The 14,171-nt window shown below is 38.0% G+C and overlaps 2 protein-coding genes across 2 annotated transcripts in view; one reads left to right on the forward strand and one right to left on the reverse strand.

Annotated features, from left to right (window-relative positions):
• Positions 1-7,005, forward strand: part of LOC136263545 (adhesion G protein-coupled receptor L3-like) — a 75,251-nt gene extending 68,246 nt beyond the window's left edge. The window contains exons 25-26 of the mRNA XM_066058179.1: positions 1,869-2,025; positions 6,838-7,005. Coding sequence (XP_065914251.1) covers positions 1,869-1,945 — 77 coding nt within the window. The 3' untranslated portion in view covers positions 1,946-2,025; positions 6,838-7,005. The remainder of the gene's footprint in view (positions 1-1,868; positions 2,026-6,837) is intronic.
• On the reverse strand, positions 2,061-6,838 carry LOC136258138 (uncharacterized). Its single transcript, XM_066051450.1, has 7 exons — positions 5,360-6,838; positions 5,260-5,307; positions 4,567-5,072; positions 4,313-4,510; positions 4,042-4,266; positions 3,870-3,988; positions 2,061-3,801 (listed from the first exon to the last, which is right to left on the reverse strand). The coding sequence occupies exons 1-6, from the start codon at positions 6,636-6,638 to the stop codon at positions 3,890-3,892; spliced, it is 2,355 nt and encodes a 784-aa protein (XP_065907522.1). The 5' UTR covers positions 6,639-6,838; the 3' UTR covers positions 2,061-3,801; positions 3,870-3,889.
• Positions 7,006-14,171: the final 7,166 nt, after the last annotated feature.

A 14,171-nucleotide genomic window follows, 5' to 3' on the forward strand; every position in this document is an offset into this window, starting at 1 on the left:
TTAGAGAGTTCAACTACAAAGAAACCATTATGCAGAAAGTTTGAATACAAACAAGTCACCCTGTAGAGAGATCGGCTACAAGAAGTTACCTTGTAAAGAGTTCGGCTACAAAGAAACCATCATGTAGACAGTTCAGCTACAAACAAGTCACCCTGTAGAAAGATCAGCTAGAAGAAGTTGCCTTGTAGAGAGTTCAGCTACAAAGAAACCATCATGTAGACGGTTCAGCTACAAACAAGTCACCCTGTAGAGAGTTCAGCTACAAAAGATCACCGTGTAAGATCACCGTGTAGAGAGTTCAACTAGAAGAAGTCACCTTGTAGAGAGTTCAGCTACTGTACAAAGAAACCACCATGTAGAGAGTTCAGCTACAAACAAATCACCCTGTAGAGAGATCAGCTACAAACAAGTCACCCTGTAGAGTTCTCAGCTAGATACAAGTTACCCTATATGGATCAGCTACATATAAATCACCCTGTAGAAATATGTGATGGAAAGAAATCACTATGTAGAGAGTTCAGCTAGAAACAAGTCATTCTGAAAATAGTTCAGCTACAAACAATGGGAGTTTCAGCTACAGTTCAGTTATGTACGTATAAGAAGTCACTTTTATCTACAGTATGTGATTATCTTTCATTGTTAAATACACAATATTTTTAATCAGACAAAAAGCTGTACACAATTTCTTCCTTTGTTCCACAATTCCTGCAGAAAAGAAAAACAAACAAGTTAGAAGGAAGCACCAAAAGCCAGTTAATGGCTGGCTTTGTGGCTTGCAATGCAAAAAGAAGTGATACCTAACCAAGACAGCCAAGCTGTAAAAAAGAGTGCGGCCCTCAAAAAGGCCAGGATGAAAAAGATGTGAAATCCAAGGTGGCGGCCAAGAAATGGCTGTGATTGTAGGTTAATGGCAAAAATTTTAATTACAACAATTCAGGTGAATTTGGTGCCGAATCCTAGTGGAGGAGGCAACGCAAATTCACCTGAATTGTCGTAATTAAAATTTTTGCCATTAACCTACCATCACAGCCATTTCTTGGCCGCCACCTTGGATTTCACATCTTTTTTCATCCTGGCTTTTTTGGGGGCCGCACTCTTTTTTTACAGCTTGGCTATTTTGGTTTAGTATCCAGAACTTTCTAATAACTGACTGACTAACTAATTTAAGCATAACATTATTGAACTCTGTATATCCGTCAATCCACAACAGCTCTTGTGATAGCTCACAGAGTAGTTTTTCTGAACTACTGTTACCAATTTGCAAACATACTAGTGTTTTTTATCTACAAGATAATAATCAGCACTATTGATTGTAAAATGTGGCCACATGTCTGTGTGATGTAACAATTGTTGAAAGTTGAAGACTACTTCTATAACTCGGCTTTTAACAGTGGCAGTGGAACAAGCTGGGGAAACTTCATAACAAAAATTACACAGCAGAACTTGAAGCATACAACAGACTGCAATGTTTATAATCTATCAGTATATTTCCTCAACAGCCAACCCCTGCCACCCACCCTTGGACTAAGGTGGAGATTTGGCACACATTCAAATATCAAGTTTTCCATATCTAGCCTGTCAAATCCCACCATAAGACCCAGTTGCAATATGCAGATTTGATGTTGTATACAATGCAGCAGCAAAAAGTACTTGGACGCTTAATGAGTGGTTGTTAAATGTACCATGGTATGGCAATAGTTTTGTGTTAATTCCCCCCTGTAAAACTCCACCTATGCCCCCAAGGAGGAGGGAGGTAGTGGGGGAACACAATTATTTATAGGTGCATTATTTCCGACACGTAATACATAGCTTGTTATTATAGTTCTGCATCAACACACTGTGCTATTTCTCTGTGTTTTTATTTGTAGTTGTAAATACTCCAGGCACCCTTGATGCAGTTGATGAAGAGGACTCAGATACAGTGATATACAGTACAGTACAGTGATATGCATTAGTTTGATACATTACAGTGATATGCATTAGTTTGACACATTACAGTGATATGCATTAGTTTGTTACAGTACAGTATTATCAAGAGTTCATAATATTATAGGGGGGGAGAGTATCCTACTTCAGTATGCCCTGTACAAACGCGAACGGCCAAGTTATGATGCAATACTTATTGCCACATCCAGGTGCTAAATAGTCACGTGACGAAAAGTGATCATCGATATCACGCGAAGTCACAAAAATACATGGTGTGATCTAAATGGAACGGCAAGAGCAGTTTGACTTGGGATTAGAAGAATGCGTGGTAGAGATGTCTCCAGATTTTGATGAGTTGCCAACAGAACCTGCTCCTAAGAAAGCAAGACGAAGAAAGGTTGCGACTAAGAAGGAACGGGAAAGCCTTGTCAAGCAAGTTCGTGTACTATCTCTGTCCGAGGTAGCAGCGTTTTGCTTAGATGTCACCCGCTACAAGTTGACAGAGCACGTTAACACTTCAGTCAAAGAGTTTTCGTTGGCATTTGAACCCAAGGATATTTTTTTCGTTGTGAAATGTCTAAAGAGTTTGTTTATCGAGCTTTATCTAGCCTGTGCACAGAAGAAGGACAAGTTTATAACGTTTCAATTTCAGTGGCACCAGAAGTGTAGTATTTTTTTAGTCAAAAGCACTACAGAACTTGCCCAACTACCATTAGATCCATCTGATGCCACCACAAACACTCTGCTATTAGCTCGGCAACAGTGGGTGAGCTTCTATGAAGCACAAATGGTTGGACATGAAGTGGCAAAGATCTTTATGTTAGTTTTTTTGGCTGAAGTCTTCAATAAGCTGCTTAAAGGGAGCCAATCAGCATTGCAGGTATCATCTGATACAACTGCTGCCCAATGTGCCACGGTTGATCCTGTTGATGTGTACTACCGATTTGGTGGGGCAACGTTGGCAAGCATGTTGCATGGCCGCTATAAATCCATGAAGTCCGATCAAACCAAGCAAAAAGAAAAGGTATCTCAAGAGATTCATATTTTACAAGCATTAAACACAAAAAACAAGGAGCATGTACCAAAATACTTACAATATAGAGATAGAGGGTACATGTACTTTCCTTGTGAAGAAGTACTACCATTTTTGCAGGAAGTAGATCGAACTGTGAAGACGTGTTGCAATGAGGAAGGCTTTCGCAAGTATGGAAAGTTGCTGGTACAAGAAACTGTTAAGCGTGTTCACAGTGAAGCTAAGCATAAGGAGTTGTTCTCAGCTGTTCTGACAAGCCGTTTCGAGTCTACGGAAAGTTTCCAGTCATCAGTCATAGATGATGTATTTCATGAATTTGTATCAAAACTGACAAACACACGCATTCAAGAATTTTTGGACTCTTATAAAGCCACATCTGCTATTAAAAAAGGAACAGCTTCTGTCTCTGGACAAAATTTAAGGGATACTCTACTAACCCACCATGTAAACTTGAAAAGCAAAAAGAAATAATTCTTATGGACACAATAATTAGCTCATGATTTGTTCACAATATTAAAAATATTTGTATTACTTCTGTAATTTGTTGTACTGTTTCCTTTTCAGGCAGACATCTCCCTGAAAAGTACATAGAGACTGGTTCCTATATCCTGAACCAGAATGATGGGTAGATACAGTCTCCTTGATCAGATGGGCTGCTCTTGAAATCGGGTAGTTAATGGCATCCAGCTTGCCACCTGCTGATCTCTTGTACTGGCTAAATAAAGATTCCACTGCACTGCCAGATACTCGTAGAGGACTAACAAATCGGTTAGGATATCGGTTTAAAAAATAGGTGCAGAAAGACTCAAATCCATAAACACAAATTCTCAGTAAATCCCATGCTACAAAAAAAATACACATAATGATGCCAACAGCAATGTACCAATAAATACTACAAATTATTACTTACTTTGCCATGCCAGAAATTTGTTAGGCTGTATTGGCTGATTCGGAGTGGCTAGTAAACATGACATTAGCATCTTGATGTTGTTGAGTGTAGTCAAACAGTTCACCAAGTACTTGCTCCTGCTGTAAAAGAAATGAATGATGAGTATTTCATGTCATTTCTGTTTGTAATTAACCTGCATAATTTTTGCTGGTGCTACATTCAACTTGATCCATGAGTCACGGATGATGTGTGCTTCACGCAACTTTGGTATCATACGTGCATTACCATTCTTTACACGTTGACATTCTCTGTCAAACATGTCCACTATTGTTTGCCAACCAAACTGCTTATCATCCAAGGTGAAACGTTTTGTTCCACCTGGACGAGATGAGTGGAGAGCGTTGATCATGTTCTTCAGCTAAATACACATATTAATGCAAACATTGAAATGATTGATTATTTACCTGGTGACTTGGGCAAATCAACCAGTGAATTAAATGGGGAGGATTAAAAGGGTTAACAAAATATGGTTTAACCTCGTACTGGTCACTTAATTCACTGTTGATATTGTATGCCCCAGAATGGCCATGTGTCGACTTCACCACAGTCAGGTTGGGTGCTGCTCCGTCACATACAAGTAAGCTGGTAGAAAATCCATGTATCTAAAAGAATATCATATCTAAGTTACAATACTTTATATTATTTTTATTGCAATTACCTGAAATAATTGAATGGTCTCAAGTACACATGCATGTATGACTTTAGCAGTAAAATTTTCTGAGCTGGTGAAGTAGGGTCCAACTATATCAAAAGATGAGGTCAAGTCACGCCACAAGAACTGCATGATGTAGCTTGTTTGCTCAACAGCTTTGTCCTTGTGGAACAGCTCGTACACATCATGTAGAGACTGCTGGTCCTCAGCATTCATTGCCAGGCCTATGATAGTCTGGCTTCTTGAGTTCCACATTAAGCGTGAAATGACCTTTACTTCATCGAAAATCAGGACACCGTCAGCAAGGGGTTCCAATTTTCCTTGAGCCTTCTGCGATGCTTTAAATTGTTGAAATAGTTCAACTTGCTTGGCTATGCTTTCCCATGATGCACCTCCTTCATGAAGAAAACATCCAGTGTATGCTTGCAAAGTGCTTCTTGCAGGCAAGTGAAGAATATTAAAGCTTTTCAAAGCCTCGTATGCCGCAGGACTTCTTACAAACACAGAAAGAGCTACATTAGAGAGAAAGCAAACTATATAGTATGTCCACATTGAGCTGATTCACAAAAACATTTAATAACTCAAGAATAGAATTGATCAAGTTCGGACATTTGTAGTGCTCCTTGTCCCGCAAAATAATATTCCAAAAAAATCATTGGACATACTATACTATTTCATATCAGAGTAGTTATGCCTTACCAATGCGAATAGTAACCAGACTCCATCGGTTCCCTCGCTTCCCACAACCTAATCAGTAAACCGAAATTAAAATATTACATACAAATTAAATGTTAAATACCATTTTTCTTCTGATCCTTGTAAAAGTCAGCTCGTTCTTTGTCTGCCTGCCAAATATCTTTAATAGCTTCTCTAGAACCACCAGCCTCCTGGTAGATGTCCTCCAGCTGATCCTTGTGGTGGGTTTCCAATTCATCTGTAATTCTACACATTTCATCATGCTGAGAATCATCCAAGGTGATATCTAGCTTTGAAAATTTGGCTAACAATGCCTTGTCTTTGGATCTTTCTGCTTGCATATTTTCCTTCCGTTTCTTTACACTAGCTGGTGATAAATACATTATTGGGTAATTAGAGCTTGCAGACTGTCGTTTGACCCGCCTACAAGGACTGACATTTTCTGAGATCTTTTTTCGATCCTCCAAGCGTGAAACAAGACGTTTGCAATGTGTACAAAGAACTTCATCAGAAGCTTGCTCTGCAAATGTGGCATTCTTTGGTAACTTATACCAACGCAAGCAACTTTTTGATTCTACCCGCTGAAATGGAGATTCATTCAAGTTAACTTGCTTGTTGTGAAAACGGAGCACTGAATAGTATTCATCTTGATATCTCTGATAGCTGATCCCTGGACAAAACACAAACCCCTTACAATGCCGTAAACTGTTGCAAAGCTCAACAAATTCTTTATCCGTAGAAACCACTCCCTCTTTCACAGATACTAGCAAAGCTTGAACATTATAACAATATCTATCTCCATTGCTGTTCACATACAAGACCATTCTTACACGATTTACATATCCAGCAGGTGGATGGTAGTGTACTGTTCTGTGAGTAATTTCCAAAATGCTGTTCTTGTGTGAATCTTCAAGAAAAGTAGGCTTCAGTTCAGGAAACTTATCTACAACCAACTGCTGGAAATGGCTTAGAGGCGGGACAGTACTTATTCCATCACGTTCTACACTCCTGTCATTCTCTGATAAACCTGACCTCGAACTTTCATCGTCTTTTGGTATCAATTCCATAGCACTGCTCTCCACAGAAGACACGCGTGCCTCACTAGAGTTTGAAGTCTCTCCGTACATTTCTTCTTCGATTGGATTTACCACTTCTACTCCACCACTGATGGTACTAGTAAGCGATAATGAACCTTCAAGCAGCGGTGCTGGCGAGGATGTTGGCGTTGGTTCAGTTTCCAGAAAGAGGTGCGTGGTTGGCAAATCAGGAGCAACCTTGAGCTCCGTTCGCAACCGTTTTGAGACAGGAGCATAATCCGGATCGCTACTATTATCGCGGCAGATCTTGGAACGGCTAAATGGCCTCGTTGGGGTAGTCTCCATCCCACAAGTTTCTTCACATCAATAAACGTTAACGATATGGCACGAGCACACCACAACACGTGCTTGAAATTTTACACTTCAGGTGGTAATGCAATATCCGATAGAAAGCGAAGGTAAACGGAAACACTTGGCCGTTCGCGTTTGTACAGGGCATACTGAAGTAGGATACTCTCCCCCCCTATAATATTATGAACTCTTGGTATTATGTATTAGCTTTGCATGTGTTTGTATAGCTCTAGAGTGGTCAGTTGTAAAGTATAATTCTAACAAATTTGTAAAAAAATATCAGTGTGTGAATGTACCAAAATGTACACTGTACCACTTGCTGTTTTACATACTCAACAATTGTAACCTACTTTATCCATTATTTCCATTGAGAGAGATCCATCATTATTAATAATGAGTGTGTACGTTTAGACTCTAATCTTGATGTGTCAAACTAGTTGCTAGGGGAGGTGGTAGGGCACATGGAAAGTATTCCTTTTAGTTGTAGCTACGCTAAGCTAAGTAGTCACCAAGTACATCAAACCCCTATAGAAAGGCATTTATTTTGGAAGGGCATGTTATAATTAGATTTTGCACTTAGCTTGCTTGAGATCATTTCAATTGCAATTGCCAGTATTTTAACTGGAATTTGCATTTCCAGCAGAAATGCATGTATATAAGTACATATGTACGTGCATGTAAGTATGCATGGAAATTATGATACATGGACCATGAAGAAGATAGTATGTATCTCTTAGTGAGATCTTGCACATAGTTTAATGATATTCTAGATCTGTGAGGCAATTAGATAAAATGACACATAATACAACAAGATAGCATTGCAATTACATAAATCAAACCTTGCAGGTAGCTATAATCCACCCCAAAAACACCTTCGCTGTAAAAAAAAGGCGCATCCAAGAAACTACAAGTACCTGTAATCCAATGTAATTAAAAACAGCTCAGTTGTAAGGAAAGACTTCATAAAAGTAAAAATAACTGGTAACTTATTAGAGCTGATATCTGGAGCGGCCAAGAATCAATCTTACTCATACTAAACTTTTTAATCCATGCAAGAATACCTTGCATTGGCTGTAAAAAAAGTGCACCCATGAAAGTAACTGGCAATTGAAAAAGCTGATATCTGAAGTGGCCATGAATGAATACTGATATACAACTAATTGGAATTAACAAAAAGTTTAACATTGAACCTTTGTCTTTCAGCTGTGTTCTACATTCACTCTTGCTGCATCATAAATTGATTTCTTTTAACTCTAATTGGCTGGTAATTTGGCTGCCTTTTTTTAATATTCAGTGTATTAATATTCAATGATAATCTATGCAAGTTACATATTTGCCTCAGTGGTAGCTACATGTTGTAATGGGTCTGTCTATGTGTATCATGTCCTTATATTACATCGTTATGATGTAATACTAATACCCTGTGGTAATTATATTGGTAATATGGGTAATACTGGTAATATGGGTAATACAGGTAATATGAGTAATACGGGTAATATGGGTAATACGGGTAATATGGGTAATACGAGTAATAATGGTAATATGGGTAATACGGGTAATAATGGTAATATGGGTAATACGGGTAATATGGGTAATACTGGTAATATGGGTAATAATGGTAATATGGATAATGCGGGTAATATGGTAATATGGGTAATACTGGTAATATGGGTAATACTGGTAATATGGGTAATACTGGTAATATGGGTAATAATGGTAATATGTGACCCGGTCTGCGAAAAGGGCTCTTATAGCCTTTCCAATTATCCATGTTTGGCTAATCATAACTCCTAATCTACTAAAGCTATCACCATGTAATTACACCCACAGCTACTGCCAGGTTAGGGTTGTTGAGTGACCAAATTGTAGGCTTGTACCATATTCACCAGTCAAGTTATGGGTTACCATATATATGCAATTGGAAAGGCTATAAGAGCCCTTTTCGCAGACCGGGTCACATATGGATAATGCGGGTAATATGGTAATATGGGTAATACTGGTAATATGGGTAATACTGGTAATATGGGTAATACTGGTAATATGGGTAATAATGGTAATATGGGTAATACTGGTAATACGGGTAATAATGGTAATATGGGTAATGCGGGTAATATGGTAATATGGGTAAATAATAGTTATACGGGCACAATGTGGAGTCTATGAAATTTATAAACCCGAAGGCCCAGGCTGTAGCGCACGAGCGAAGCGAGGGCGCTACTAAGGGCCTGAGGGTTTATAAATTTCATAGACTCCACATTGTGCCCGTATAACTGCTTTAGACTCTATTTCACATTACACTCAGATCACTTACCTCATCCATGGCTGTTTCTGCTGTAGGCTCGGCAAAAGCGGCTGGTTTTCTTACGATAATACTAGCGCCATGGCAACTATGCGTCCTCACGTAACTAAATAATCGCGCTCTTTAAATCACTGCACGTGAACAACGCATAGCGATTGGACAAATCCGATTTTGAGCATATGTCATATTGTGCTTAAAGGCGTGGAGTATATTAGAAAACAAGGTGGAGTATATGAGATTTATTACCCACCCAAAACAGCCTAAATAGAGTCTAATACTGGTAATATGGGTAATACTGGTAATATGGGTAATACTGGTAATATGGTAATATGGGTAATACTGGTAATATGGGTAATAATGGTAATATGGGTAATAATGGTAATATGGGTCATAATGGTAATATGGGTAATAATGGTAATATGGGTAATAATGGTAATATGGGTAATACGGGTAACATGGGTAATAATGGTAATATGGGTAATATGGGTAATACTGGTAATATGGGTAATAATGGTAATATGGGTAATGCGGGTAATATGGGTAATACTGGTAATATGGGTAATACTGGTAATATGGGTAATACTGGTAATATGGGTAATACTGGTAATATGGGTAATACTGGTAATATGGGTAATACTGGTAATATGGGTAATACTGGTAATATGGGTAATCTGGTAATATGGGTAATAATGGTAATATGGGTAATAATGGTAATATGGGTAATGCGGGTAATATGGTAATATGGGTAATATGGGTAATACTGGTAATATGGGTAATACGGGTAATATGGGTAATACGGGTAATATGGGTAATACAGGTAATATGGGTAATACGGGTAATATGGGTAATACAGGTAATATGGGTAATACGGGTAATAATGGTAATATGGGTAATACTGGTAATACTGGTAATATGGGTAATACGGGTAATATCGGTAATACGGGTAATATGGGTAATAATGGTAATATGTGACTGAATTTTACAAAACAAAGCTTCGACGCACAAAGCTTTGTTAGGAGATATGGCGATTTTAAGGAATCATTGTGTAATAACTTCCCAGTGCCTACAGCTGTGCAAACAAAATTTGCACTAATTGTTCATCTGTTCACTAGTTATCACTGAGTGGGTGCATACATTTCTGATACCCAAACTTTGCCCTGTTTTTAGCAGCTTTTTTCGAGCGGCTAATAATATCACAGATGGTAGTAATAGGGTGGGAGGGTGGGGGTGGACGGTAGTAATAGGGTGGGAGGGTGGGGGTGGATGGTGGTCTTAATATACGGGCATAAAATGGAGTAAGAAGACGATTGGAATCCAGAGGCCAAGTTTGGGCTCTCCATGGCCCTCCATGGCCCTCAAATTACTCCAAATTGACTGAGAACACTATTGGCGAGCTCTCTGTGAAGTCCCAGCTCACTACACACCATTATCACAAAGCCATGGCCATTTAATGGTGCCAATCTCACACTCGTGGCTTTGACAGGGTCGGAAGAAAGCTGCTACAGAAACCAGACTTGTCAGTGCTGAAGGAAGTACAGTGTGAAATATGATAGTGTATTAGACCAGCAATCCATTTCTGGTAAAATCGTAAGTTTGATTTTGTGCGTGTGGAAGCCTTGTTATGTGAAATCCGGTCACATATGTGTAATATGGGTAATATGGGTAATACTGGTAATATGGGTTATATGGGTAATACCGGTAATATGGGTAATATGGGTAATAATGGTAATATGGGTAATATAGGTAATATGGGTAATATGGGTAATACTGGCAATAAGGGTAATAATGGTAATATGGGTAATACGGGTAACAAGGATAATATGGGTAATATTGGTAATATGGGTAACATGGGTAATACTGGTAATTTGGGTAATACTGGTAATATGTGTAATGTAGGTAATATGGGTAATACTGGTAATATGGGTAATACTGGTAATATGGGTAATATGGGTACTATGGGTAATACTGGTAACATGGGTAATACTGGTAAAATGGGTAATACGGGTAACATGGGTAATACTGGTAATATGGGTAATACGGATAGTATGGGTAATACTGGTAATATGGGTAATACTGGTAATATGGGTAATACTGGTAATATGGGTAATACGGGTAACATGGGTAATGTAGGTAATATGGGTAATGTAGGTAATGTATTATGGGTAATGTAGGTAATATGGGTAATACGGGTAACATGGGTAATACTGGTAATATGGGTAATACGGATAGTATGGGTAATACTGGTAATATGGGTAATACTGGTAATATGGGTAATACTGGTAATATGGGTAATACGGGTAACATGGGTAATGTAGGTAATATGGGTAATGTAGGTAATGTATTATGGGTAATGTAGGTAATATGGGTAATACGGGTAATGTGTGTAATTTAGGTAAAATGGGTAATATGGGTAATACTGGTAATATGGGTAATGTAGGTAATATGGGTAATAATAGGTAATATGCCATGTAGGTAATATGGGTAATGCGGGTAATACTGGTAACATGGGTAATGGAAGTAATACTGGTAATATGGGTAATATAGGTATTGTAGGTAATAATTATGAGTAATACTAGGTAATACGGGTAATATGGATAGTACTGGTATTGTAGGTAATATTGGTTATGCATGCAGGTAATATGTGTAATATGGATCTGGTAGTGTGAGAAATACTGGTAATATGGGGGTAAATAATAGTTATACGGGTGCACTATCGGGTCTATGAAATTTATATACCCATGCAAAGGTCTGAATCTGTAGCGCACGATCAAAGCGAAGGAGCTATTACATGCTATAAGGGCCTAAGGGTTTATAAGTTTTATAGACTACCATATTATATATAAATAACTGCTTTAGACTGTATTTTACATTACACTCAGATTACTTCCTTGTCCATGAATGGCTGTTTCTGCTGTAGACGGTCGAAAGTGGCTGGTTTTCTGCTGGCAAATGGTGACCCATTACACTTCGTTTTCAGCTATGCTCCACCCGTAACACAGCAATACAAATGAAGAACAGTATGAGAAGCATTTCTCCAATCAATTCAGTTGAAATGGAAAATAAACGTGATAAGTATGCTAGCTAGCAGAGCAGGGGCTAAAAAGGGGGCTAGTTGTGGCCAAAAAACTACTTGTAAATGACTGGATAATGTTGTCACTAAGAAAATGACAGAATTTAAAATTTCAGGGCAGTCTCAAATAAATTTTTAGCAAATATCATAATAATTCATTATGTCCCAAATACCTGTTTAATGCCCACCTTGTGGTCATCTGAATTTTCAAATGGCACTTGTCCCCTTTTGCCGCTGGTCCCTTCAATGTACTACAGGAATTTGACTAAAAGTACCACAAGATCCAATCTTGAGATAGTCATTTTCAAAACTTTTCTGGTCTACACTTTGAATTGCTTAAAATCCAAGTAGTTTTAAGTTTCTTTCTTACAGTCCACTATAAAATTCTAATAAAACAAGGCTTGCATGTACACAATTCTTATTCTTAAATTTTAGTCCCTCCAGCTTGCTTTTTATTAAAATTACTTCCAGATCTCAATAATTTCTCTAAAATTGTTTCCAAATTCAACGTTGCCACACTCACCTATGTTTCAAAAATTCCCTCCTCAAGACCCCACTATAGTCCCTACAGTTCTCCTCTTTACTTGCACTTTGTCACACAAGCCCTCTCCTTCTTTACTTTAACTGTTTGGGCAATCATGGCAATACCACTTCCCTGGTCTCAGATTAGCTACAGCCGGCTAGTTGCAAAAATAGTAAAAATAGTTTTTAGCCACTGTAGCGAGGGAATCTGCATTACACTATCATGAATCAACACCTTCAGCACTTTTGTTGTAAAGCCTTAATAAATGAACTTGGTTCCATTTGGGGTTGAAGGCAATAGGTCAAATACATGTGAAGTTATGATCAGTCAAACAAAGGAATATAAGACCTTTTTTTACAGATTTTATCACATACACACTTTATGTACTCATGAGGTGTACCTTGATGATACACATGTGATACATTTTCATGTACTCATGAGGTACATCTTAATGACACCAAGAGTCTAAAATAGAGACGAAAGTGTCTAATACAGCATTTGTCCATCAATAATAGGTTTGTTAAGTTAGAAGTATTTATTGTTCCTGTATGACCACATCCTTGTTAAGAAGGGAGGAAGGGTTTACAGGGCTTCTGTCAAAACTCACTAGGCTTCTTTGAAATGATATAGATAAAATATGGTCATACAGGACAGAGTAGACATTCTCTTTTTTTTCATGGACTTTTGATGAATACACATGTGATACACACTTGATTTGTACCTTAATGATACACATGTGATACACACGTGATACACACTTTGTATACCCGTGATGTACACCTTAATGATACACCTATGATGCACTCATGATGTGCACCTTAATGATATACATGTGATGCACACTTCATGTGCTCATGATGTGCACCTTAATGATACGCCTATGATGTACTCATGATGTGCACCTTAATGATACACATGTGATACATACTTCATGGCCTCATTATGTGCACCTTAATGATACACATATGACACACACTTCATGTGCTCATGATGTGCACCTTAATGATACACATGTGATACACACTTCATGTACTCATGATATGCACCTTAATGATACACATATGACACGCACTTCATGTGCTCATGATGTGCACCTTAATGATACACCTATGATGTATTCATGATGTGCACCTTAATGATACACATATGATACACACTTTATGTACTCATGATGTGCACCTTAATAATACACATGTGATACACATTTCATGTACTCATGATGTACACCTTAATGATACACATGTGATACACACTTCATGTATTCATGATGTGTACATGTGCTACACACTTCATGTACTCATGATTTACACCTTAATGATGCACATGTGATACACACTTCATGTGCTCATGATGTGCACCTTAATGATACACCTATGATGTATTCATGATGTGCACCTTAATGATACATATGTGATACATACTTCATGGCCTCATGACGTGCACCTTAATGATACACATGTGATGTACTCATGAGCTTAATGCTACAGATATTATGTGATACACACTTATGTACTCATGAGGTATGCCGTAATGACACCAAGAGTCTACAATTGAGTAGAAAGTGTCTAATACAGCATTTGTCCATTAATAATTAGAAGTGTTGATTGTTCCTGTATGACCACATTTTATTTATGC

The sequence above is a fragment of the Dysidea avara genome, chromosome 1, assembly GCF_963678975.1.
Source record: "Dysidea avara chromosome 1, odDysAvar1.4, whole genome shotgun sequence".
In the NCBI taxonomy this organism is placed as follows: Eukaryota; Metazoa; Porifera; class Demospongiae; order Dictyoceratida; family Dysideidae; genus Dysidea; species Dysidea avara.

Excerpts from the sequence above, each read along its gene's own strand:
- LOC136258138 (XM_066051450.1), bottom strand. The coding sequence starts at position 6,638 with ATGGAGACTACCCCAACGAGGCCATTTAGCCGTTCCAAGATCTGCCGC. Across the intron at positions 5,308-5,359 it reads CAAGGATCAGAAGAAAAATG|GTTGTGGGAAGCGAGGGAAC; the intron begins GTATTTAACATT and ends TTTACTGATTAG. Across the intron at positions 4,511-4,566 it reads AGACCATTCAATTATTTCAG|ATACATGGATTTTCTACCAG; the intron begins GTAATTGCAATA and ends ATATTCTTTTAG.